This window comes from Hoplias malabaricus, chromosome 15 (genome assembly GCF_029633855.1).
Source record: "Hoplias malabaricus isolate fHopMal1 chromosome 15, fHopMal1.hap1, whole genome shotgun sequence".
Taxonomy (NCBI): Eukaryota; Metazoa; Chordata; class Actinopteri; order Characiformes; family Erythrinidae; genus Hoplias; species Hoplias malabaricus.
Genome location: NC_089814.1, coordinates 16,664,218 through 16,691,166, shown reverse-complemented (window position 1 = coordinate 16,691,166; position 26,949 = coordinate 16,664,218). Strand labels below are relative to the sequence as shown.

The following is a 26,949-nucleotide window of genomic DNA, read 5'->3' as shown; positions in this document are numbered from 1 at the left end:
TGTATTTTATTCTTTCCTGGCACCTCATGCAAACCATGCTCTGTCCCAAACAATGACCTACTCCCTAAAGAGTGCACTTTAAAGATTTATAAAAGTAATACTACTACAGCAGTACATTGTGCACTACATAGTGTAGAGGAAGATGTTTGAGATTCAGCCCTAGTGTTTTGGCGGTGTAATTGCTGAGCTACGCAGACATCAATGCAGAGGTATAAATGCTCACAACAGAGTAGGGCTCTTGCGTAGCCTGCGGCGCAGAACTAAAAATCAGCCTTAAATGATATCAGTGACTTGAATAAGGTTGTTATAGAGTATATTTATAAGACTGACTTGAAGACAGCGTTGTCAGGGTAGTTTGTGTATCCCACAGCATTGGCTCCTCTCAGGAGCATCTGGAAGGGAATGTTGGGTATCAAGGACCTCAGCTCCTGCAGCCTCTTCCATGGACACTCACATAAGAAACGCATCGCCACATCAAACGTAGCACCTAGAAATGAGGAAGGGAGAAACAGTGAGATACATACATGAGTATTACAAACTGAACTCAAAGTCCTGACACAGATAACTCTGAATACTGATTGGCTAATACACATCCAAGGCCATTTTGAAAAACTAAATAAAGTACATATACATACATGTGACTGCAGACATCAGCTAAATCCTACGATGAATTCAGAGATATAAAAAAGCAATTAAGCATGCTTATAATGTTTGTTTCATAAACATGTTGTACAAATTACACACATTTATAGTAGAATTGTCCTATGATTACTATTAATAATTTATATAAATTAAAAACATTAAATATAATGTATATATAAATAATATCCATCCATCCATTATCTGAATAAGCTAAACTTTAACATCAAGTTCCAATAATCTTGTCCATGCTTTCTTTCCTCATTCCTTAAGAACAACTTTGCAGAACACTGTGCTGTTTTTGTATGTTATTACAAAGTAAAAATATCTTTAGAATTAAGATTATGTTAAATTAATATTTCCTCATTTGGAAATTCATTTCAGATCATGAAACAGTACAGTTAAAAATGTACCATGGAAAACAATAAAGAATTATTGCAAAATTGCAAATAAAAATTAAACCAATTATTTCTTTGGTCAAGCCCAATGGCACTTCTTAATCAAGGCTGAATCACAGAAACTCACAGTGAGTGGCTTACAGCTTTAATTCATGTTAACAAATGCTTTTTAGATGCTTACCTTACAGAAAGATGCATTTTAAGCCCGAAACAGAGCTCAAATTCAGAGGTATGTAGCTGGATTTGGTGGGTGTTTTTCCTTTAAGTATTTATATCTCGCACAAAGTTTAAAATCAAGGCTCAGCTTAAAGGGGTGGGTACCTGAGGTTTTGAGAGGTCTCAAATGTAAAATCAGCATTATGACAACAATATTGTGAAATTCACTCACTTCTGTGGCAGGTATGTCCTTCACAAAGTAACATTTGCTTGCAATACTCAAATTCATCAGGGTCACCAGAGAAGTGCCCAAAAGTTAAAGTCCAACAATGAACTGAAAAAATTTTTTCTCAGTAAATATAAAGGGAAGGCAAGTTTCCCCAAATGTTTTATGGAAATGTAACTCAGTGAAGCTTAAAATACTCTGCATCATTTGCCTCCCATTTCACGCTGGCTTTTCTGCTTCTGCTCAAACAAAGCTGGACCTTGAGCTGCTGTTTATGACCTTTACGGCTCTGCAGAGCCACACCAGCAACTCCTGCTCATTCTATTCAAGCGGAAGCACAACCAAGCAGGAGTCTGAGATTTTGTGGCTGTAATACAGCGGGGGAGCTGACACTAGCGTACGAACCTGTCCATGTGGCCTAAGGGTGCTTTACTGTATCGTCCAGCTGGAATGATGGACAGTGTAAGAGGCCAAATGCTGGCACAGTGGCATGTGCTGAAGGCAAGGAGCACAAATGTGGGGGGAGAAAAAAAACAAAACACTGTGTGACTGATGTGAAGCTCTGCTCATAGAACAACTAGAGCTTTTTTGCCTCTGGTGATCTTGACTCTGATCAAGTCAACATTTCCCATACTAAGGTATAGCAGGAAACCACCCCCCACACACATTTTAGCCTTTTACATATTGAAAAAATACATTTATACTTGCTTTTTCAAACATAACATATTATTTTGTTTGTTTATGTTTAATGCTATATTTAGCATTAAATATAATACCATGCAAGTGAAGACCCATTTAGGAACTAAATTGTAATTTCATTTGAAATCATCTATAAAACAGATACGTGTCCCACCTCCCCAGTTTTCCATGCTGAAGAGGTTGCTGAAGTTGTGGGCCACGAATGGCGAGACCTTTTTTAGGTCATGGGTCCGCACTCTGGTGGCCAGAAGAGATTGATGGGCATCTCTGAAGGTGGTGTCCATCAGAAGCAAACCCTGGTGGGATCGCACTGCTTTTGCAAAGCCCTCTGGACCCTCCCTCAGCAACACATCACGAAAACCTGTAGGAGGGTCACCTACAGCACACGTACAAATAGCTCCTCAATACCACAGACATTATCAACCACAGTAGAGTGTAAAGCATGAAAAGCAGCATTTAAATTACATCAGTCAGTAGCTTTCATATTTCTTGTCAGTCACACATACAGAAGTAGGCAGAGACAGACATACACACACACACACACTGGTTTAATAAATACATTTTCTAAAAGGAACAAATTACCTCTGAAAGCCACGTAATTGATTCCTCTTTACACCATAAACAAAAATCAACTAAAAATGCACCCAAAAGGCAAAGATTGTGTGGAGGCACAAACAGAAAGAAAAAAAAAATAAAATAAAATAGTGAAAAGATCCTTTTATTAACACACACCTAAAATGTCAGCCTCCTGCTTCACATGAATCAGAGTATGTTGAAGGCTTACATTTAGTCTGCAGGGGTGAAGGAGATTAAGTTGCTCTTATCATGAAAACATACACGCACACACTCACACACACACACACACTTCTGCACTCTCTCTCTCTTCAGCATGCATTACTAAAATCCCATGGCTGCAAAGGAGTGAAAGAAGTGAAGCTGCGGCTTACATTTGACTCACACTGCAGTCTCTACTGCACTCTGACTGCGCTTACTGACAGCCTGTGTGTGTGTGTGTTACTTACCGAGAGGCACTGTGGGGACGACTGGATCAATGGAGGAAGGCTTAGCCTTGACAGGGATGGGAGTAGTAGGGCCGTTCACCATAACATGACCTGAGATTAAAGCAGCCACACACAAAAAACACTCTTCAGCCATCTCACACCACACTCAAAGTCCTCAAAGCAAACCTGCCACTGCATCCTCTAAAGGCCAACTACAAAAAGCCACACCTGATTAGAAAACTAGACCAAGGCTTAAAAAGACTGCAGTGCAGGAGGTTTCCAGCTCTGTTCCTGAAGTACTGCTGACCAGTACATTTTTGTACCTCTCCAGATTTACCAAGGCCATAACTACTGTAAGAGCAAATGGTGCAATGGCAAAACATCTTTACTGGACTCCTTACACACTATGGCTAGCATATGGACACATTTACCTGCAACATCCCTTCCTCTGTAAAGGGTATTAATAGGTAGTCTGACCCACTTTGCTTCAGTGATTAGCAGTTCTCGCACTCTGAACGATTTATACTCAATGTTAGAAGACTTCTGTCAGGATTTGATTGCATTCTGAAATGGGCGCTTCACTGAGGTCAGGCACTGATGCTGGGTATTTAACTCTGGATTACCTCCACAGAATGTAAAACACTTAACGCATCTAGAAACACTTATTCATAGCATGGGGGATGAAAATTAGTGGAATTTTTAGAAAGGGGTGTGTGAGAACAACATCACAAGATAGGCAGTGGATCCCTCTGGGTGGGCATTGACTACCACCGCCCACTCATACACATTAAGATTTCATGTAATGAATTTAGATCTCAGATTCTGATTTTAAAAACATTTGTAATTCTACACTATTTTTATTATTTATTTAGAATTAATTATATAAATGGTATAAAAGGTTTGTGTGTTGATCTTCTGTATTTTATGTGTTAGCTTTCTCCCTCCCCATGGGACATCTCTCTCATGTTTTACACAAACTTGATCATTAACATCATGCAGGGACTATTTGGTTCAAACTCAAGCCAAGGTTCACATTCATTTATCAAGAAGATTATGAGTCATGGGTTTAGTTTTAGAAACACTATATAGTTTCTTGGTTTGACTTATGAAAACATGAAGTGTTAATGTGAGCCATTCTTCTGCTAAAAGCTACAAATGGAATCCTACATTTTTGTTGTGTATACAGTGTCAAAATCTCCATCAATGAAAGTCAGAAGAAAACATCATCTACTTCAGCTCACAAGTGGAAGCACTGAGTGTATCCTGAACTCAAGTGTGCCTACTCAAAAACAGCTCAACACAAAGATGACTATCCTGATAAATAAGAGAATTATTCAAATATTCAGATACTCTGATAATTACCCAAATACTGTGTGAGGTTAATTAGATGTTGACATGTTGCCTGGTAACCCATTTATAATCTGATAATGGCTCAAACAATGTAATACTTTAATGTACACGAATCTTTAAAGTACAATGATTGAGGTCTGTTTGAATCTAATTCCTCTCTCATCTAATAATGCAGCTAATCATTTAAATATTATTATTTTATATACAAGAAACAATTTAACTGTATATGATTACATTCCCAATCAGAAACTGTGAGCTTGTTGTGTGTGCGTTAGTATCACGATGGTGGTTTAGTAGGGTCAACTTGTGGGGGTTGTGAAGAACTGGTTTTCAAAAGAAACAAAGCTTATGCTTCAAACATTTAAAGTGTTAATTATAAGCTTAGTTTAAAAGTAAATCTGAAGACTATTTTGCAAGGCTTGTAAGTAATTAAAAAAAACAAGTACATCAAAAAACTTGGGCAAAGTCTCTCACAAGCTGAACTGCTTTAACACAGTGATACATAGCGTCTTTTTCCTGCTCACTATGTAGCGTGCTATATAATTTATGAAATAACAGCTCTTACACACAGTGGTACAATATGTCTAGCATTAAGCCTTTAATATTCAGCCGTATATTGCACAGCTGCCTGGCAGAAATTTAGAGCATGCTTTGTATAGCAGGCACAGTTTAAAGACGTTAAGCAGTTTGGATATAATCACTTAGTGTGGATGTAAATGGAGATGATCTGATTGTTGGGTGCCCATTTAAACAGTTCAGCTGTAATCTTCAATCAGAAATAAATGATTCAGATTGCTGTACATCTTGCTATTTAAACAGTATTTAGTCATCATTTTTGACATTGAAAATATTCTATAGCAGCATGTTCTGTTTTGATTAGAGATCTTTGAAATCATTTTATTAAATACATATGAACTGGGCCAAAGAATGTCAACCAGTTTAAATTAATTCCATTGTGAATCCTACCCAAGTAATGGAGGAGTTTCTGGGCTCGGTTCTGCCCTGGTTTGAGGTTGAACAGCTCCGGATTCTCGTCGATGAACTGCGTGTCAACTGTGCCATAAAGGAACTGGTCATTGCTCAAAACATTTTTGAGGAAGGGGATATTCGTCTGTGAGACAGAGAAGGGAAGAGAGAGACTAAGCATTAGAGAGGGCTTCTAGAGAGCAGACGCTGACCACTGGAGGAGCACAAAGCCTGTAGACACAACACACCCCAGGTGATAATGCTCCTACAGGGGCAAATAGGGCCTTTAGTGGGTAGTCCTAAAATCAATACCATTATCTAAACACTCGATACCTCGTCCATCACATAAAGCCAGGGGAGGGAGGGACGGGGAGAGGGAGAAACAGAAGAAAAAAAATTATATATAAGAGAAAAGAAGAAAGGAAGAATGAAAAAAGACAATGACATTACAGACAAAAGAAAGGAGAGGATGAATAAAAGAAAGACAATCCTTTATTAAAGCATAATGTTAAATATCACACAAAGAACATTCTCCATCAACACCCTCCAACCTCCTCAAATCCAGAGACACAGAGCTTTGTAAACACACAAAATCCTCTAGTGTGTGATTACACTAATACCTGAAAGTTTTATATCGTCAGTGTCCTGTCCTTCAGGTTCCACTAAGAAATCTGCCAAAATACAAATAAATTGGATCCTTGAAGCTTGTGATAGTTTACAGCTCAAAATAAACCAAAATGCAGGTAAACAAACACAGCCCAAGAGCCTAAAGCAGGAACTAGCCTTGGACAATCCGAGAATGGTCTTTAACAGTTTTGAACAGAAACTTTAGTACAACTTAAGTGCAGCATTAGATTTAAAAGAAGTATATGAATCTACAGAGCGTCTGTGCAGGAGCATCCCAGAAAGAAACCCATATGGAAACAGAAAGAAACACCAGTACAGACACACTTTCATACGGAAAATCCCTCACTAGCGTCTTGTGTCACGTTGTTAAATATGAGTGAGTGAGTTATAGGCCAGTTCCAACAGGTGCCTGAATCAGAAGAAAGACAAAGGCGGCGTGGGGGGGGGGTGGTTGGGGGGCAGAAGATGTGAGACAGGGTGACAGGGAGACAGGGTGAGAAAAAAAATAGTAAACCAGAAAGACGGACAAAACGTTCCAGTAAATTTGAGCTTTACAGAAAAGTAAATCCACAAAGAAATCCCAACCTTCCTAAAAAGCCCCTGGAAATGCTCTGAAAAGTACTTTGAACGTGCTCCGCTGCAGATCTGACCTCATCACTGTCCAGCTCTGCTTCTGACAGCATTAACACCCAGCTCAACCCCAAGTGATCGCCATCAGCCTTTCCAGCACTGAACTCAGAGAGAGGACTACAGCAGATGAGAGAGAGGAGAGATAAATGAAAATGAAAAGTGGTAGAGTGAAATAAATATGGAGAAAAAGAAAATTACTTAGGAGGTAAAAACTGAAGCTAGGATGAAAGCAGAAGGAGTGAGTGGGAAGAGAGGAATATAAAAGGATTGGAGAAGGAGAGAGAGGGAAATGTAAAATGTGGAGCAGCAGAGTGAGAGAGTGAAGGGAGCTTGAAATCGGAGCCTATCTTTAAAGCACTGTGTATTCCCTCCAAGCTCTTCCACCTCCACATATGCATACATGTACATCCAGAGCAGTGGGCAGGGTCCCTGAAGGGGGAGATTGGCCATGGGCCTGGTGGTCAGAGAGAGAGAGGGAGAAAAAGAGTGTCAGAGTATCTGCACAAGAGAGCAAGAGAGAGGGAGAGAGACCATCATTTTCCCCTCTCATCTTGTGAAGACTCACAAACATTGGCTGGCTCTCTGACCCAGATTTCTCTGACTACAAAAACTATAATTGCATCCTTCTCCACGCTCCACTCATTGCTCTCCACACACCGACACACTGAACGGGTCCAACAGTATAAGCACTAGCAATAATGGATGACAACACAACAGATATCACCTAAACTCAAGCTCAAAAACTGTGCTGAAGGTTCTAGAAGCTTGTATTAAAATAATGGCACATTTATTACAAAACCCATTTTCAGAGATGCTGGGACATGTTAAATGCAATAAAAAGATGGGCTTGTTTATACCCTTGAAGCTTTTTTTAACTAACAAAGTCACAAAGAATAATTCCAGTCTTTTCACTGAACGACTGGATTTATTTGACTTCTTTTGTGTTCATTTTGTAAATAAATACATGTTTGAAATGTGATACCTTCCACATGCTCCAAATAAAATTTGGGAGAAAGGCATGTTTACCACTGTGTTACAACACCGAAACATTTGGGTTCATGATATATCATAGGAGACCGCAGGACCGCAGACAGTGTCAGTCAAACACACACTAACACAGACTACAAAGCCATTTTGTTGTAGCACATACAGAATGCGGCCTGGGATTGTCTTGCTGAAATAACCATGTACTTCCCAGTATCAGAGGTCATCTTTACAGCTGCCCATGTCTCTCAATGTTTACCTCAACATAGTGCTGTTGAAGTTGTACCAGACATTGAATTAAAAGATAATGACTTTTGCCAAAAAAAGGAGCCATGTATCTATAGACAACAGACTTGGAGTTTAAAAGGTCAGTTGTGAACCAAACACACACTTACTGCAAATGCTGTCGAGCTAAAGTATCAATAGTATTATTGCTGGAAGTTGCACATTGTTGCTATTTATGATTATTGACATTATTTATTTGTATAAATATTGTTGTTTAATGAAGATATTTGGGACTTCTTCATTGCAATACAACCACGGACAAGCAGCCCTGGCTACTTTACATCTAAATACCTCTTATTTGTTTAACTATGTTGTAAATTAATGAAGGTAAAATTTTCTAAAATAAAAAAAAAAAGATAGCTTGATAACCTTAAGAGTGTAGCTGGTTTATATAAGTTGTGAAAATTTGCCTATAGTTTGGAAGTTATCTGAAAAATGTGTTAAATAAAAGGTTCTACATTTTCACTGCAACTCACTAATTGAGTGCCACCCTCTGACAACTGACTATGGACTGTGGGGCCATGCAAACCTGTATTACATGTAACACTAATGTGGAAATTTATTTTATTTAGTTTTTTTTTTTATATAGAATTTTGGTCATACTGCCCAGCACTACCTCAACATCAATGAAAATATCTTACATATGTAAGTCAACCTTGCCATGGTTACTGCTGCACATGCCATACTACGACAGATGTTGGCTTTTGCAATTATAGCTGTTAACAGTCTGGATGGTCTCTTGCATCATTAGAGTGGAAAACAGGATGTCCACCTTAACCCATGCAGTGATTTCCACTACAGAAACCTGTCTGATTTTAGTTCAGTGCCTTCTTAGAACCTGAAGATCAGAGCCAGCCAATAATGGCTTGTCTCTCTGGATTCACTGAATCGTCGTTATGCTTCATAGATTATGAAATGCTCAGGTTCTTTTCTATTTTATGATGATAAACCCCATTCTTTAATTGTTTTACTATTGGCTCACATGATCTGTCACAAACTGATGAATCTCTCTGTTTTTACTTCTGAGTCTGCCTCTCTGAGCCATCTTTTTTTTTATATAAACACAATCCTGTCACTAAACTGCTGCCAATTAACCTCAATTGTTTTTCTGTACTTTTCTCCACTCTTGTTCCCAATTGTTTGGGATGTGCTGCAGGCATCACATAAAAAAATTCTCAATTTCAACTTTTAAAATATTTTCTTTGCTCCATTTATGATTTTACACATGGGGAATAATATATATTTTGAATAATATTTTCTATATGACTATTAAATAATAAATGATAAACTATAGTAACAAAATGTTACTTTTAAAAATAATTGATATAATTAAATCATTTAAAAATAATAATGATTTCATAAATACTCATAATAACAATAGTAATAAATAATACATTATTTTCAATAATACTTTTGATCACTGTGATGAGAATAAAATTCTTGTTTATATAAATTGTGAGCTAATGCAAACGAGCACATTTTCACTGCACTGTATGTTCCTTTATTGACCTGTATCTTACCTGTTTTTCTGACGGTCCCATGATCAAATGTACCTGCATTGCAGTCTTAAATCTTACATCACTTTGTTTTACACAAAAACAAAGCCCATAAACTTACACAAGCATCTATAGGATAAGCATGATAAAGGCTTATTATTTCACCCAGAAATTATTTAAACATTTGTGGTCCTGGATCGTGAAAGCCAAACTCATCTCAAGTTTACTTGATGGCGCTCCACAGCCTAATGCTGAACGACCTTGTGTCATTCTAACCCAGGTTCAGTATGGTGACCTTATGCTCCAGGACATCATTAATTTAATTATTTTCTATAGACTTCACACACTGTACAACTGTAAATCAGGGTCCACACAATAACGTAGCTGAATTCACTAATTATAAGGGGTGTCCATATACAACATATGGTACGTATTATTTTTAAACGAGCAGCCATTAGCAAAAACAAAAGAAAATAAATCACTGTCAGCAGCCATGCCAACAATTAGAGCAAATTTTTGTTTAGTTTTGCTCTATTCAGAAAGGTTTGAATTAGCTCATCATGTCTTGAGCTGTAAGCAGTGACTGGAAAATTTAGTCATTTGTCTCTCACACCATCATTCAGACACTGGGACCAGCCGTAAAAATGTCGGGGTGTTTTATTTGTTTTCCCCCCAATGTATTAACCACAGCAAATAAACCGTAATTGTGCATTAAAACGTGCAGCATTATGGATCAGTGAATGAAAGCAAGGGCGGAGATGAGAAAAGGGAAATGAGGCTTTTATAGTTATGCTATGAGGACAGTAGTGCATATACACACGCAGCAGTTTATTAAGGAGGGGTTCAGATGGGTAATGGCCTGGTCGACATGCCGAGGTTTTAATGGCGTTTGGATACTGAGCCAACAGGGAGCTTTCAATACCATCATGCTCACACCACCACATCCTGTCTGCTCACTCAATACTCACTGCCTACAGAAACACCGAGGGTGAAAGAAATAGAAAGATGTGTGAGCTGAGGTTGTGTGTGTGTGTGTGTGTGGGGGGGGGGGGGTTGTAAGAGACCATATCATTAGAGGCACAAAGAGAAAACTAGAGATTGTGAGATTATGAGGGAAAAGAAGATACCATCATAGAGAGAGGGTGAGAGAGAGAGAGAGAGAGAGAGAGAGAGAAATGTGAGAAAGACAGGAGATAGAGAGATGGGGGATTAAGAATGAGAGGGAAAGACAGTAACAACGCAAGGGAGAAAGCAAGAGAGCAAAAAAAGAGAAAGAGTAACAACGAGAGCACGAGTGAGTGCGTGAGAGAGAGTTCCACCCCAGCTACAGGAAACAGGTTTTTGCTTTTTGGTTTGTGTGAAGAGCGCACCATGCAGTGGTGCACCACTGGAAGAGATTTTCTGCCCACTAGCCTCACGGCTCAGGGTTTTCACAATGACTGCATCAAGTGGGCGGCCACACACAGAGTGAAAAAAAAATAGAGGATGAAGAAAAATAAAGCATAATACAATCCTTCACAGAGCAGTAAGACTGAGGACCACTCCAAGGCCACCTGTTTGCCTAAGAACTGATGAGAAATTAGATTCCGCTATAAGCAGGAGAGCAGGAAATAGAAGAGCGAGCAGCAAGAACAGGCATTCATATAGAGAATCCACTGTAGAGCAGGACAAAAGACGAGACTAATGGGGATATTATAATGGTGTTTGATGGATTGCAGCTTGCATGAGCTAGTCCACAAGTGCACAGCTGAACAAGCCATACTTCAGCCGAGGAGCTGTCCGCTGTGCTGAAAAAAGGCTGCTAGGCTTTTTCCACACTGACCAGCTCAGTGCTCTGCTTTAAAACAGAGGGTTCATTAATGGCAGAAATATAACAGAACATTTGAAGGACATGCGCTATAAATAGGCCCTTTGTCCACATGTCACCAGCCATCATATCAATAGAAATTAAACAATGCCAGGGACTGAATAGCAAACCTCCTGTATCTCACTTAGTAAGGAAGGGAAAGTAAACACCCAAACCAAACAGTATAGAATAGAGACAGATTCAGTTGGTAAATAGCTGTTCAACCTGTTTTTTCTTTGGAAAGTGAGAAAAGAGACAATAGACACACAGCAGAGAACACAACACAAAGCCTTGACGAATGGTTTTATAACTGAATATGAAGGCAATTTAAAGCCACTCAATCAATGCAGCACATACTTAATAGACTTTTAACCCACAGACAGCCATGAGGTGAACCTATTCAGTGAAAGGCTTTATATCCCTGTTATCATCTAAAAAAAAAAAAAAAAAAAAAAAGCATTTACAGGCCCTTTATAAAGCTTATCTTTATATTGTTCTGCTGGTCCAGACGCCACCGCCAGAGTTCTTACATTAACTATGAAGTCTGGCCATATTTGTTAGATGCAATCAGCCTTACACTGCCTGCCAATCAAATCCAGAATGGACTTTAAATGTCTGCAGTTGGCATAACAGTCTGGTCTGTTATGATAGGCAGGTATGATTTTGGTGGTGGATCCTTCTCAGTGCTGTAGTGACCCTGATGTGGTGGTGTGTTAGTGTGTGTTGTGCTGTCTTTAATATATACATTGTTTTTCACACTCATTGGAATATAGGAAATGGTGGTTATGCGATAAGGTTTTGCACATTACAACAGACTCTTTCCATTCCATTCAAAAACAAACGTGCTTTGGATGAAACAGGTGGACCTTCTGGTCAGAGCCAGAAGCATGGTCCTTTTGGGCATTCAGATCAGGTTTAGGAGTGTGATATAAGTCACATTATAGAGGCAGTGCGAACAGCAGAACAAAATCAGATTTTGGCCACTTAAACTTGTTGTGTGAACTCACCCATAGAGCCCCCAAGCTTTGGAATAAACTTCCAATCTAGGTTTGCGACTCCAGCTTCAAACCTTATTTATTTAGTCCAGCGTTTGGTAATTAAATCCCTGTTGTATAAAATGTGCAGATGTAATCTGACATGTCGGTGCCGTCGTCCCGCTGCTCAGACACGGTCACTCAGGTTTGTTGACTGTGAAGCAGAGGGAGGCTGATATCTCTGGGAGCCTTCACGTCTGTGCTGTCTTTGTAGCGCTCCTCTTTTAGTTACGCTGTTCTAATGAGTTCTGCCAAAGCTACAACACAACCTAATTATTCTTATAGTGGTCAGTCACCCAGAAGCAATATCAGACCTAACTAGCTGTATGTTTCTCTGCTGAACGTCAGCCTATCCTGTCTGCTCTGACACTCAGGAAATATTGAGTGGGGTGTCCTCACCTGCCTGACGTCGGGCCTGCTTTGACCATGAGATAGTATCAACATACTTCAAGAAGCACAGATTCCCACTCATCTCTCATGGAGCAATATGCATGTGCGAAACACCATGTCACAGACTGACAGCTGAGACTGGGCTTTAAGGAGATATTCAGACTGTTTTAACATCCAAAACAGATCACTGTACACTCTTCATTCATGACATTTACAAGAATTATAACAATTAATATTTTTCTAGGCTTCAATTAAAATGAAAAATCAGTTTACAAACTGCCATGTGTATTCACCAGAAGGGGACCAGAGGGGAATTGGTCCCACTTCGAGTCTTGGATCCTTTCAAGGTTTCTTCCTGTTGCTTTGAGGGTGGTTTACACTTGCCACTCTTGCCTTGGCAGTGTGCTCAGATGGGGCTGGGACCCAGAATTCTGTGAAGCTGCTTTGTGTCAAAAGCAGTTTTAAGAATCGCTCTATGTTCAATTCAAATTAAACTTCATATTAAAACCTCATATCTCTATCATATGTTTCTAGCATTTGTTGTTGTTGTTTATGTTTTTGCGCCATTTGAGAATAACACCTACTCTTTACATTCTGTGAACCACCCATGGTAACACTTCCTATGAATTAGGTATCAATAATGCTTACTAACACTACATATGTGCTACACCATATATCTAAATATATTTCCTGAAGTGGGTACAGTCACTAGTATAAGTCTTTACAAATGTAAGCTCATAACACAATATGATTTCATCAGAACACTAAACATAATAGCACTATTTTGGTTTAGTTAATGTTCTCTAGTGTATGGTACTAGAACCCTAGAGTGTAAATGTCACACAGCTCTAAGGTCTCAGCATCCTGGGTTTCCTCTGGGTGCTCTGTTATTTTCCCCTAGTCCAAAAACACAAGATCGGAGAGGCTATTTGTAATTGTTCACAGGCTGAATGTGTGATGCAAACAAGTTCTTTACCGAGGGTTTGATACGGCCTTAGTCCAATGATTGCAGTTCGGCTCCTGACTCCGTGCAACCCTCATGAAGCGGTTACAGAGAAAGAGTTAATGAATGAACGAACAAATGAATATTGTTGTTTTACAAATTACAGCTGCTTAAGAACAATTATACCAGCTTAGGACAGACATTTCTCAAGTCGTATAAATACAGGATTCATAGAAAGCTACACCTAATTCACAACAAATGAACCTAAAAATATTGCCCACAATTACAATCTCATTATACTGCTGTATGTTAGTGGGCCATCACAATATGGGCCACCATTTTAGATAACAGTGTCTGCAAGATGCTCATTATAACTGTAAGGGCATCAGATACAGGGGCTGTGTGCTAACACTGACATAGAACTCAAAAGTGAAACCCCTGTTCACAGAGGTGCTCTTATGATATGATTTATGAAGGACATTTTTAAACTACAGCTAATTTGCTGATGCATATTAAATGGAAAAACGCTGGGACAATGAGATTTTTTCATCTTCCTCTAATTACAGTAGTATGGATTTCCTTTGCTATCCAGAGCCTGCTATATGTCAGCGATGTACAGTAAGTGCTAGAAGATGAAGCACAACATGAACTCATGGAGCCAGTGGAAACGGGTGGAGGCTGAAATTCCAGGCTTACGTGCTGTCTGCTTTACTGCTCGCTGCTGAGCGCTGTGTAGCGTTGTACTGCATGGAGTCAGGCCTCTATATATAGCCATGCTCAGAGACTGTGACTGACTCACTCTCCTCACCTAAAAACGCAGAGCCCAGAAAAACAACAGAGGGAATGGGTGCCAAAGGGGGTGGGGGGTACAATCACTCAATCACACTTTTGCTTTATGAGTTCGCCATGCAGCTTTGCTCACACACTATTACCATGTGTTTGTCGTTTTCTCTTCGGGACACATGACTAACCTTTGCTGCTTGGCAAGACCAAAATGCCCAATCTGTATTGTATCCTTTTATTTTTTTATTTAAATGGTCACAGCAATACAAATTTCCACCTTAAACCCATCGCCAAGAGCTGTGACAACACAATGGCCAACATTTGCTACGTAGGCTATTTGCACTTCTAAAATTAGACTACTCACACAAGCAGCAGTAGTGAAATCTTTGTGATGTCTTGTTGACGCAATCATAATTAGAGAAGAAGCACAGATAACCACAAAATGAAAAGACGTCAGCCAAACAGTGTTAAAGATAAGTAAAAGCATGTAAAAATAGCTGTAAAGGCCAATTACTGAGTGCACAATAGCAATTTGAAATGCAGGTGACAATCAGCTCATCTAAGTGCTATTTATATGTTATCTCTGCACATCCAATAATAAGATTTTGAATTTGACATAGCCCTGTGAAGAACTGGCGCCCCCTCCAGGGTGTATTCCTGCCTTGCGCCCAATGATTCCAGGTAGGCTCTGGACCCACCGCAACCCTGAACTGGATAAGCGCTTACAGATAATGAATGAATGAATGAATTTAGCATCTGCCCTATAATGAGGTCATGCCAAACCTTCATGGTCATGAATCCAAAGAACATCACTTTCTGAATGGGTAGGATGGCATTATATTTTCCACCATGCCTGAGATCAAACATTGAGTTGTGGAGTATTGGAAATGCCTCTCTGTAACAAACACCATTATGTTTTGATGAAAAACAATCATTTAACACCAGTGCCTTACTTTACTCAAGTTGTAAGGGCTGGATACAATCAAATCCTCCCAGAAAGTTGCTAAAAACTTTCTAAAAGAGTAAAAAGAAGAGCACATGATTATTATTCTCTTGAAGAAATTTGACACCTTTTCGTCATATAGTGTACCTGAGAACCGTCTGGGTGTGGGCTAATTATATTGAGATGAGCAGTCTTGATTGATATGCCTTTGTAAAACTCTCCCAGTCTGCTGTGCCACTCAAGCAGAACACAACAAAATAGTGATAGTGTAGAGGAATGAGTGAAACAGGCAATGAATATGCAGGTGCTGTTTTAGACAATGCTATTTTCTCCATGGCTCACTAAAAACATTATCCAGATTGTATGTGTCAGTGCTGTAAATAAGCTATGATTCGTATTCACTTTACTGCGGGATGTATATTGGATGAGGGATACAGACATTAACTAGGTTAGTGTACAGTCATTACTTATCTCTAGCTAAATATAATGTGATTAGATTCAAAGAGAGTGAAAATGTATGGAGCACAGTTTTGATGAAACTGAGTGGGTGGAACAATCCACATCTGAAGTGTAACTGGAGAGAGTAAAGTTTACATAAGGTTTACCCAAGATTAGGATCTAAATTACACTGACAGAAGAAATGAATGAAATCCAATGAAAAATGAGAGACATTTATTAAACATGGTAGATAGGTTCCTAGCCGTGTTGTTTTGATGAAATCACACAAGTAACAACTCAATGAAATATATCTCAATACATTCACATTCGTTTTCATGAAACATATGTTGTAAACATACCATTTCAACCAGTTTAAATTAGTGCTGTTAACACAGTATTCTTGAAAACAGAATTTCTCATTTTAACAAATTTGTACACCACTCCCATATTTCACAATAGTGGCATATCGGTGGTTTTATCTAGCAACACAAACAATATCTTTACATTACATTTTATTTAAGCTCAAATATGTATTAAATATTATAACTAACCCTTACCCTTCCTCATCTCTCACACATCCAGTTTCATCTCATTTCTTGAGCCATGAGCTGCATTGTAGAGATGTCTTCTTTGTCTGATGTTAAAGCTCTGCCTGAATATATTCTCAGAAGATTAAGATATTCTAAACCATAATCAAAAATACACTGAGATATTATAATAAAGTTATACGTTAAAAAAAGCCAGTTTGTTATGCATATGACACTACACCTTTATCACCTTGCCAAAATTAGCATTTAAAAATTGTTTTATGATTATATTTTTTTACCCTTAAACAGTACTTACATAAACATACTTCTATATAACTCTGATTTTGCCCTTAATGAATAAATATTGACTATTTATTCTACATTTAAATATCCATTAATAAAAACTTTGGTCTGCAATCAATCAGTTAATGTATTTTTAAATCAATAGACAGCCCTAGTTTAAACGACTGCCATCAGACATTACATAATTATTGTTTAATAATCTCAAATAAATCATTTTGCAACATATGAAAGGGTAGCTCTAGGCTGTAAGAGTTTTGAAATCCATTTGTTTGGTTCATTCTCAAAATCTCCACCAATGATCAAAACAATTAGCAGATTTCTCGAATAATGGTATTTTCAGTGTCTCCAATCACAAGTCACTGCAGCTCATATTTTGTGGCACCTTACATTTTCGTTGTCCTACTGAGGAGCCTACTGCTTGGGGCTGGTCTGAGCTGAAGTGTGGAAATGTGTGTTTGTTGGCGAGGGCTTGAGGGTCAGCTAGTAGCTATCCACACTCCTGCAGCGACCTCCTGCTGTCACAGAAGTACTGATAGAGTGGTAAAACTCCAAGCCATTTCTTTCCCCACAGTCCTCAGTCCACCTCCCCGGTGCAACTCCAGCCTCCGCTTCTTTCCCTTCCACTACTTTTACCCCCCCCCTCCCTTCATATCGCCTCTTCTATTCCATCTCCCATCCTCATATCGCAAGCCAGCGCTGCTCCAGGCTCTTCTGCTCCCCCTCCCCTTCTCTCTCTCTTCCTTCCTCTCCCCTGCTCTCTCCCTCTCCCTCCCTCCTGCTCTTTCTTTCTCTCTCTCCTTTCACGGTAGCAGACACGTTGCAGTCACAGACAGACACACGCATACACACACATTCTGTGTACGCAGACATAGACGCCGACTCCCATCTCTGCACCAAAAGCCACAAATCAAAGCGTGGTTCAAGCACTGGTCCAGGGATCGGAGGCAGGACGAAGGAACAAAGCGATGACTGGCAGAACGTCCGCACGACAGCAACCTTCCCTCGGCATCCCTAGGCAAGGCTTCCAGAGTTAAAGCGCCTGGCTCTACCCTGGACTTGTAGCAGGATTGAAAACAAAAAGGAGGCAGCAGTGGGAGGCTCCACCAAGTGCACCATAAAGGAAAGTACAGGTTGATCAAGATTTACTGCCAGCACTGGAGAGAGGACTAAAAGCTCTCTCTGGAGAGGACTCAAAGAGCAATGAAAAGGTTGGTAAACGTTTGCCTTTCCCCTCATTTGTCTTGAGGAAACTCTGCCGGAGAAACAAGAGCGAGCTGAGCCTTGGAAATGCTCGTAGACTAGAGAGACTAGAGAGATGTGCTACTGAATGGATTAATCTCAGAGCAAACAACAGGGGCTGGGACAGCTCACGGTGGGAACCATGTAGAGCACCGGGAGTTTCACAAATGCATCTTAAGTCAAACTGGATAGCCTGTACAGGGAGCACACACAACTAGTTTCAGTCCGAGCCCACAGGGGCTGCTTGAAAGCCGTCCTAATTGGATTATTTGCTTTAATGCACCAGTTTTCCGGAAGATCCCATTAATTTACCATCTCTGATGCAGACTTCACACGTATGGAGGTCTTCTTCCATGTGATTTCAATTCTCGACGGAAGGATTAAAACGGTCATGAAAAGGGCGTTCAGTTAAGGGCCAGTGTGAGATTCCCTGGTCTTGTCCAAAGTAGCAAAGACAAGAGATGCTGAAACAGAAGAGAGCTGCAATCCAAGTGTCTAATACTGCTGGTGTTTTTCCTCTTTGCCCATTTAAATTCAACCAGACTGTTTAATTACTCATCTAGTAATTTGGTAACTGGGCAGAGGTTGGGACAATGCAAAAATCAGCAGGTGACAATGCTTACAGGCTCATACACCACACCTTAGGATTTTTGATATCACCACAAAACCTTGAATGAATGAAAATCAAGTAAACATCCAAAAGAACGCCTGGTGAGAGGCACTGAGGAGCCATGAACACTCAATAAAAACCCAGAGGATTTACGTGAAATAATTATGTGATTGTCATCGGCTTATTGGGTTGATTAATCATCTTCAAGGATCAAGGTGCTTGGATTTAATGAGACTGAAAAGGATAAAATCAATGCTCCAGCACTTCCTTCTCTCCCTCTGTTCAAATCTTCCTTGCTGGGGTTTTGCTTTTCGACATTAGGGGGACCAGTATGAGACCTCAGCTCCTCAAAACAGGAAAAATAAGGGACCTTTCAAGATCTTGATGTAGCACAGACCAATCAGGTATGAACTCTGTTTCTCCCATCTCTCACACTGACACATGCACACGGCTGGCAGCTGAAATCACAGAGGCTCTCTCTCTGTTTGCAGGACACTGTTTACAGGCCATTACATCTAGTTCTGCACTAGATCAGTCTTTTAGTAGTGATTCACCACTGGAATCCTTTAAAGGTTCAAGGATGGGTGAGAAAATTATGTCAAGATTTAATTAACAAAATCTTAATATTCAAAAACTTACAGAAGCAAGCTACTTCCAGACAATTTAACGCATTAATTCACTTGTTATAGTGATGTTCAAGTTGCAGCCCCATCTTCTCTCTGTAGCACACCAAAAAAAAATTTCTCGCAGTCAAACTGTGCTCTGTGTGCGTGACAGCGGAGCCATTATGTAAGGCTCAAATGAGCAGAAATTGAGGTATTCCAAGTACCATAAAAACACAGAAGCTTACGACACCATAATATAACAATGCCATCAACAACGACGTATTAACCCACTCAAGCATCCACCATTAATGTTCAGAGTTATTGCCATATTAAGAACTGGTGGAAGGCTTCGGTCTAACTCAAAGCCAATCTAAAATCATTTACACGCCATTTACACGTCTTGGGCAGGATTGTAACACACTATGACAGAACACACACACACACAAAGATACATTCCACTCTCAGGCAGTTATGGATCAGGGTAATGGAGCGATCAGGCCACTGTAGGAAAGCAGCAGGCAGCTGAGAGTAAAGAACAAACAGAAGGACACAGAGAGCCAAAGTAAACAGAGTTTGTAAGTGCCCACAGATACAACAGCATCCACCCAATCTCACATCCGCAACAGACAGAAGGAATGGGCCATTCATCACTGTCCTGTGCCAGATCACATGAGCCCTCGTCTCTGGTGACCACACAGACTCCAGCTCTCAATCACAGTACAAACCAAAAGACTAGGGGCACTGATAAGTCCTTGTTATGCCTTCCAAGTATATGATAAATGCTTAGAAATTGAAGCAATTGTCTGAAGACTCCAAATGAATCCATTAATCATTAGCAGTGGATATGAATAGCAAAGCTCTCCAGTGGTTCCTCTGTGAACTGATACATAGTTTGATTAATCAAGCAGACACTGGATGAGCAGGTTGGCACAACCCCAAAACCCCATAATTAATGGACAACAGCGTTTGTGCCGAGAATCCATGAGCAGAAGAGTTGGGAGAGCCCATGCATTATCAATAAGGTGGGGGGGGGGGTAAACTAAAAACAGGTGGTCCTTTATTTTAACAAGAATTTTAAATATGTCTTGGTTTCAGACAATTTCCACCAAAGTAAGTCTGGTGCTGTTGGGGATTTCATGAGATGAAAGCGCTAACATTGTGTTTTTTTTCCTCACTTTAGGTCTGTGGATAAATAAATATATCATGCCAAGCCCAGGGCCACTGTGGCCACGCAGGATAAAAGAGCTACTGCTAGGAAAACTTCATGATTCAAAATGCATTTGCACCAAAACGGCACATCTTGGTTTTATGTCTCCAGTGACTGTGCTGTGGTTGGGCCTTGTGAGCCATCTCCTAATGGGATACAATCCAGGTGTGTTGGCTGGGGAGACATGGGGCATGGTGTCCATCTGCCCGTTCCATTGTGTGTGTCGGAACCTATCAGAGTCTCTAAGCACACTCTGTGTGAACAAAGGACTGCTTTTTGTCCCACCCAATATTGACCGTCGCACTGTGGAGCTTCGTCTTGCCGACAACTACATCTTGGAGGTGGGGGGAGCTGATTTTGCCAACATGACAGGATTGGTGGACCTGACACTGTCACGTAACACCATCCACGCACTGCGGCCTCTGGCCTTTGCTGATCTGGAAAGTCTGCGGTCGCTGCACTTGGACACGAACCGGTTGACTGTTGTGGGACCTCAGGATCTAACAGGTCTTCTCAATCTTCAGCATCTCTTCATAAACAACAACCAGCTTACTGATGTCTCCTCTGATGCTTTCGACGACTTCCTAGCAACACTCGAGGACCTGGACCTGTCCTACAACAACCTCCGCAGGATTCCATGGGAAGCCATCCAGAACATGGCCAGCCTAAGCACCCTCAATCTGGACCACAACCTTATAGACCAGATAGCTGAGGGGTCTTTCGGGGAGCTTTACAAGCTCTCCCGCCTGGATATGACCTCAAACAGGCTGCAGACCCTTCCACCTGATCCTCTATTCTCACGTTCACAGATTGGGGTGGTCAGCCCCACGCCATACAATGCTATAATCAGCCTGAATTTCGGTGGCAATCCTCTACACTGTAACTGTGAGCTATTGTGGCTGCGGAGGCTCACCCGTGAGGACGATATGGAAACTTGTGCCACACCTGTGCACCTCGCGGGACGTTACTTCTGGTCAATTCCCGAGGAGGAATTCACATGTGAACCTCCTCTCATTACACGCAACACCAATAAATTGTGGGTCTTGGAGGGGCAAAGGGCCACACTCAAGTGCCGTGCCATTGGTGACCCTGAGCCAGTTATCCACTGGGTATCCCCAGATGACCGCATTGTGGCGAATTCCAGTCGAATCCGATCATACTACAATGGAACCTTGGACTTTCTGGTGACTCGTGCCAGAGATGATGGAACTTACACGTGTATTGCTATCAATGCAGCTGGGGAGTCCACTGCCCAAGTGGACCTTAAGATCATCCCACTGCCTCACCGTGGTAATGGGACAATCCCCCTTATTAACCACAGAGACCCTGGTTCCTCAGACATCAGCAGTGGTAGAGGAGGCACTGCAGGTGGGGCAGGGGTGGTAACAGTGAGGAATGTGACTGGAGGTGAGGGAGAAGATGGAACTGGCAGTAGTAACCCTGGAACTGAGAGACTGGTGGGAGTTCTGGGAGTGACCTCCAACTCTGCCGAGGTACGATGGCATATGGGAAGAACCTCAACGCCTTACTTGGTGTGGATGTACCAGATTCAGTACAACAGCACAGCTGATGATGCACTTGTGTACAGGTAGGCATGTGTGTTTACTTGAACTGTGTAACCACAGCGACCCTGCAAATCACCTAGCACAGTCTTCTGATTGAATATTAACAAAACGATAAGGTCATAAGTATCAGACAGTACTCCAAACAGGGAGGATACATACCAAGCCTAACGATCTGAAGAAATGCTGGGAGATAATAATCACAAAAGAGGAAAGTGGAGCAAGGGGTAGAACTACTGCGTCTACGGAAGGGTGGATGAGTTCTTTAAAAGAGCACCGACTACACAGTCCACAACGATGTCACAACCTATCAGGCTGACTGAAATGGATCTAAAGGGAAGGAGAGAGGCAAGAGAGTGTAGTGAGGCAAGACAGACAGGACATAATGGGAGGAAGAGGGCTATAGTAGCCATTATGTTAGCGCTGCTCAGAAAGGTAGAGAGCAGCTTAGTAATTTTCGGTAAATGTCTCACAAACAAGCCAGTACTGACAGTCTTCATACTACATGTCAAGCAGAAACATACAATACCATTTTCATCATTGTTTTTCTCTCTGTCCTTCAGGCAAACCCACCCCCTCAAAGGACTTTAGTCTTGAGTGTGCTGCACTTGATTACTCTGGAGGAGTGCTCAAAACAAACAAATAACCACCCCCCCCCAAAAAAAAAAAAAAAAAAAAAACCACACAAAACAAAACACACAGGGCCCCTAAACCGGGTGCACCCACATAATGAAAATATATCAGAGAAGTGAAGCAGGTTATAGCAGAAACCTATGCATTTTTAATAGGTTTGCCATTAAATCACACCATGACATAATGGCTGAAAATGGCACACAGAGACTACACTGCATCACACTGTTGGTGTCCTGTAATGGAATCAATAATGCACAGTGAGAGGGAGGGGAGCAACTTAGTGTGACACATGGATATAAATATGGGGATGGGAGGGGGAGAAGACAGGGAAAAGGAGGACCTATGAACAGTGGAGTGGGGTGAGGCAAGACAGGGAAAAGGAAGCGCTTGGGTGAGGCAAATCTCAGAGGTTTGCTTCTCCTCTTTCATCAGTTATTCCGCAACACAAGGCAGAGCAGGGACATGAGTGGGAGGGTAGGCATATAGCACCGATAATGGATCTGTTACTAATGCTTAGCTCATCAGCATGCAAATGTTCTCAGTCTAAACACCGTTTGCCAGTCTGGACCAGTAAATGACTTCCACAATACACCGCACAATGACACGGGACATTTTTATGCCACACTTCACTGGCTGTTGACTGGCAATGTTCCCAAAAGGGGCTTTGGGCTCAAACGTTCAATAAGACTTGGCAATACTGAGATGTGCAGTTGAATCCAGGTGGTCTACCAGTTGTGATTGGTTTTCTTGACAGGCAATCCCCTAGAACTTTTAGAAGATTTGTTTGTAGTGTGATTTGCATCGTCTAAGTGCTGCAATCACACCATTAAATTCTCAATAACTCAAATTCTCAAGGAGTGCTGGAATTTGTAGTGTTCACAATAATATATGCTCCGGCAAAAATAAGACGTCTGACTTTTAGAAGAACACATTAGTATGACACATTTATGGCAAAGCTTGTAATTCTCAATTATTCATTCCATATTGAAATGTATGAGTATGGCAGCCTATGCAAATTATTCATTGATATGCAGTAAATAACTGGGCTTACAAACAAGAAGCCAGCTTGCATGTAAACACAGTCTTTGATAACACACTGCTACATTTATTCAATGGTACAATCATTTTTTTTACTTAAGGTCTGGAGATCAAGGATAGGGCAGAAGCAAGAGGTTCAGAAAATAAAGATCAAACAAAATGAATGCAATAAAAACATTTTGGCATACGTAAGGCAGACGGGACAAAAAGGGCAAAAAGCAGATTGAAGGCTGCATAGAAGAGATAAAAAGTGCTCAAGGCCATTCTGCAATAGCTGGCAATTACCTCTCAATGGTAAATGCCTGATTCATGTGTAGCCATCCAGAGCACTTTCATTATAGGTCTGTATACCAATATAGTCCAGTGGCCACAGTTGGAGTGGTGCATTAAAGAGCTTCATATCGACTGTTTCAGCAGGAGCTGGAGGACAAAGTGATGATTTTGAGATAGTAAAGACTAGTGTAGGAGGGAGTCCTCCAGGCTAACAGCAAGAGAACACAGAGGTTTCTCTGCAAAAAAAAAATCCTGTTGCTCATCAGGCCGCCACTTTTCCCAGTGTCTGTGATTTCCTCTGAATTTCCTCATTTTCACAATCTCTTGTGATTTTTTTCTTTTTTTTAGCATGGTATTGATTTAGACCATTTCCACTACAAAAGAAAGCTCCGGAAGCTCTTACCTCTCAGACTAGCTATAATCATCATTAGTGTTCTTGAGCTGTTACTTATTGTATTTCATTTAATTCATCTCGCAGTTTTTTTTTTTTTGCTTGACAAGATCCTTAGCTTTTTCTTCCTGTCTCTCTCACTCTTTCCCGACAGAATCCTGCCTCCTACCAGTAACAGTTTCCTGCTGAAGAACCTGGTGTCCGGTGCGGACTACAGCTTATGCGTCTTAGCTATATTTGACGATGGCATTTCCTCCTTGGCCACTACTAAAGTGTTGGGCTGCACCCAGTTCAGCACTAAAGAGGATTACCCAGAATGCCGCTCTCTGCAGGCTCACTTCCTGGGCGGCACACTGACCGTGATGGTGGGTGGGGTGGTGGTGGTCACGTTGCTGGTTTTCACTGTGGCTATGATGGTGCGGCACAGAGTGTGTGGAGACTGTCGGGATGACGCCAACCTGTCGGGAGAGTTCATGCCAGTCAAAGGGGTGGATGTTTACGCCCAGACCAATGGAAACAACAGCGTGATGATGGTGGCCGTGCCAAACGGGTTGCTGGGCCAACAGACAAAAGCGGCACCAGCCAAAGCCAAGCACAAGGCGAAAGCCAAAAAAAGCCCGGAACCCAACAGTGGCCAGGGCACAGACACAACCCCGGGGAGGGACAACTGTGCCCTCTCTTTCACACCAGAAGGTGAGAAAGAGACACTGTACTACTCCTCAGCTAAAACTGCACACACCCTCCCTCAGACTGGGCACAAGGGAGCAAAGCATGCAGGCAGGCTGAAGCACAGGAGGTCTCTGGACAGGGACAGAGACAGAGACAAGGAGCAAGGTAAGAGACAAGCTTTAGCCTCTCTAGCCCAGGGAGGGCATGAAGTAGGGGTGGTCAGCACAGACTCTGGACCAGGAGAGTCTCGATCACTGGGGACCAAAAGGAGCAACTCTTTTGACGCGGGGGACATCAACACCACCTCGTGCTACAGCTACGCCAAGCGTCTGAGCGTCATCTGGACCCGCCGCAGCCAGTCACTGCACGGAATGCTGGTTCAGTGCGCGTCCACCACTAGCTCGTCCAGTAGCAGCAGCGAGCAGTACGGCCACGCACTGACGCAGGGCTACCTGCATGCCTACGCCTCCAACAACTCCTCCAACTCCAACTCGAACTGTAGCATGGCTGCCAATCCCGGAGACCTGGAGGAGAGCGTGGTATAGGGCTGATGCGAGACACGTAAAACAAGAGAGCAAGCGTGAACAACACTAGTGTCTAAGGCCAGCCTGAGGGAAAGAGCTCCATGTGCAGCATGTACCACACAGATAAACATGCCAAGCAAAATATAGTACCGCCAGGAGGAGGAATCACAAACCTTTTTCATCCAAATGAAGAAAATGAAAAATTATTAAAATATGGAAAATAAATGGTCAAGAAACAAAGGTGTAATGAGGAGAAATGTACACCTCAAATAGGGTTGCCAATTATTTGGTGACCGCTATTATTCTGAGCCAGTATGAAGCCAAAATCAAATTATAGGAAGACAAAGAACAAAAGGGGAGAAATGAGATTCAAGGACGCATTTGTGCAGTCGACAGGCCCTAAGCATATGGGGATTACAACCTGGAGCTTCTGTTTCGACAAGATTAATTAACCAATTAATAAATTATTGAAAAAGTCAGCCACTACTTTATACCAATGCGACAGCTTTTGAATGCAAATGAGGGGCTCAACAAGAGGATAAATATCAGAAAAACAATTGCGTAACCCAGGCAGGGAGCGCAATATCCACTGAAATATGCTGCCACAAGAAAGAAGCACACTTTTTTATGGCTTTTGATGAAAGAGGAGGTTGAATGAATTTTAATACCCTCTAAAGGTTTTCTTTTTTTGTGTGGTCCTCTTGCAACTGAACATTAATTGAAAATGAACTGCAAGAAGTAATGTGACAGAGAGCACATAAAAAGACCCATTTGTTCATGTGTATGTACCATCATTCAACAGTTCCACTGGTCTGACCTGCAAATTTGAGTGTTCTCCTATGAGCCTTTTTCTTCAGAATAAAAGAAAGAGATCTTATATTCTGGAATAAAGTCACTATTTTTGAGATGCTCCATCTGTTATGATAGGAGTCTTTGCTAAAATAGATCTGCATGAATAATGACAGACATCTAAAACAGTGTTTTCACTAGTAACTACCTTACATGAAGCTTTAAACGTCCAAGGTTTGCAGACAACGTGCAGCTACCTTAAGGTACATGATGAACGAGTCTAAGGTCACCGTGCTGAATGCCAAGCAACAGCAATACATATTAAACTACCAGCAGTGGGCTGTCAAGCAGGGGGTTGACTTGTATTAAACTGAATGGATTTCCATTTTGGATGAGGTTGAGTGACTTCTGTGATGCAAAACAAATCAGCCTATATCAGTACCTGACCTTACTAATGCTCACAGCTTTGTTATTAAACCCTTACAGAAGCTTTTCAGAAGATTAGAAGCAGGGAACAAACAATCTATTAATAAATTTTCATGAGAAATGTTGGGTGAGCATGTGTCAACAGACAATGTCCCAAAGGCACTAAACTGGTAAGACTTCCTACAAATCCTGAATTTACAATGATACATTTATAACCTCAAACTCATTTTATAAATGTCCCAAAGACACTAAAATAAGATTTTTCAAAATGTATATATAATCCTGATACCTTTTCTTATGAAATCTTGTAATTATAATG

At 41.1% G+C, this 26,949-nt stretch overlaps 2 protein-coding genes across 4 annotated transcripts in view; one reads left to right on the top strand and one right to left on the bottom strand.

Annotated features, from left to right (window-relative positions):
• Positions 1 to 26,949, bottom strand: part of pcxa (pyruvate carboxylase a) — a 172,607-nt gene that overhangs the window by 33,236 nt on the left and 112,422 nt on the right. For both annotated transcript variants that reach the window (XM_066645625.1, XM_066645627.1), the window contains 4 exons: positions 5,436 to 5,580; positions 3,141 to 3,230; positions 2,273 to 2,494; positions 331 to 487 (listed from right to left, as the gene is read on the bottom strand). In XM_066645625.1, the coding sequence (XP_066501722.1) occupies positions 331 to 487; positions 2,273 to 2,494; positions 3,141 to 3,230; positions 5,436 to 5,580 (614 nt within the window). The remainder of the gene's footprint in view (positions 1 to 330; positions 488 to 2,272; positions 2,495 to 3,140; positions 3,231 to 5,435; positions 5,581 to 26,949) is intronic.
• lrfn4a (leucine rich repeat and fibronectin type III domain containing 4a) lies at positions 17,537 to 26,297 on the top strand. 2 transcript variants are annotated; one of them, XM_066645826.1, is made up of 3 exons: positions 17,537 to 17,872; positions 20,299 to 21,913; positions 24,377 to 26,297. In XM_066645826.1, exons 2-3 carry the CDS (start codon positions 20,322 to 20,324, stop codon positions 25,434 to 25,436), a joined length of 2,652 nt encoding a protein of 883 aa, XP_066501923.1. In that variant the 5' UTR covers positions 17,537 to 17,872; positions 20,299 to 20,321; the 3' UTR covers positions 25,437 to 26,297. The 2 variants fall into 2 exon arrangements, with proteins under 2 accessions (XP_066501923.1, XP_066501922.1); XM_066645825.1 differs by lacking the exon at positions 17,537 to 17,872 and adding an exon at positions 18,101 to 18,917.

Excerpts from the sequence above, each read along its gene's own strand:
- lrfn4a (XM_066645826.1), top strand. The coding sequence starts at position 20,322 with ATGCCAAGCCCAGGGCCACTGTGGCCACGCAGGATAAAAGAGCTACTG. Across the intron at positions 21,914-24,376 it reads GATGATGCACTTGTGTACAG|AATCCTGCCTCCTACCAGTA; the intron begins GTAGGCATGTGT and ends CTTTCCCGACAG.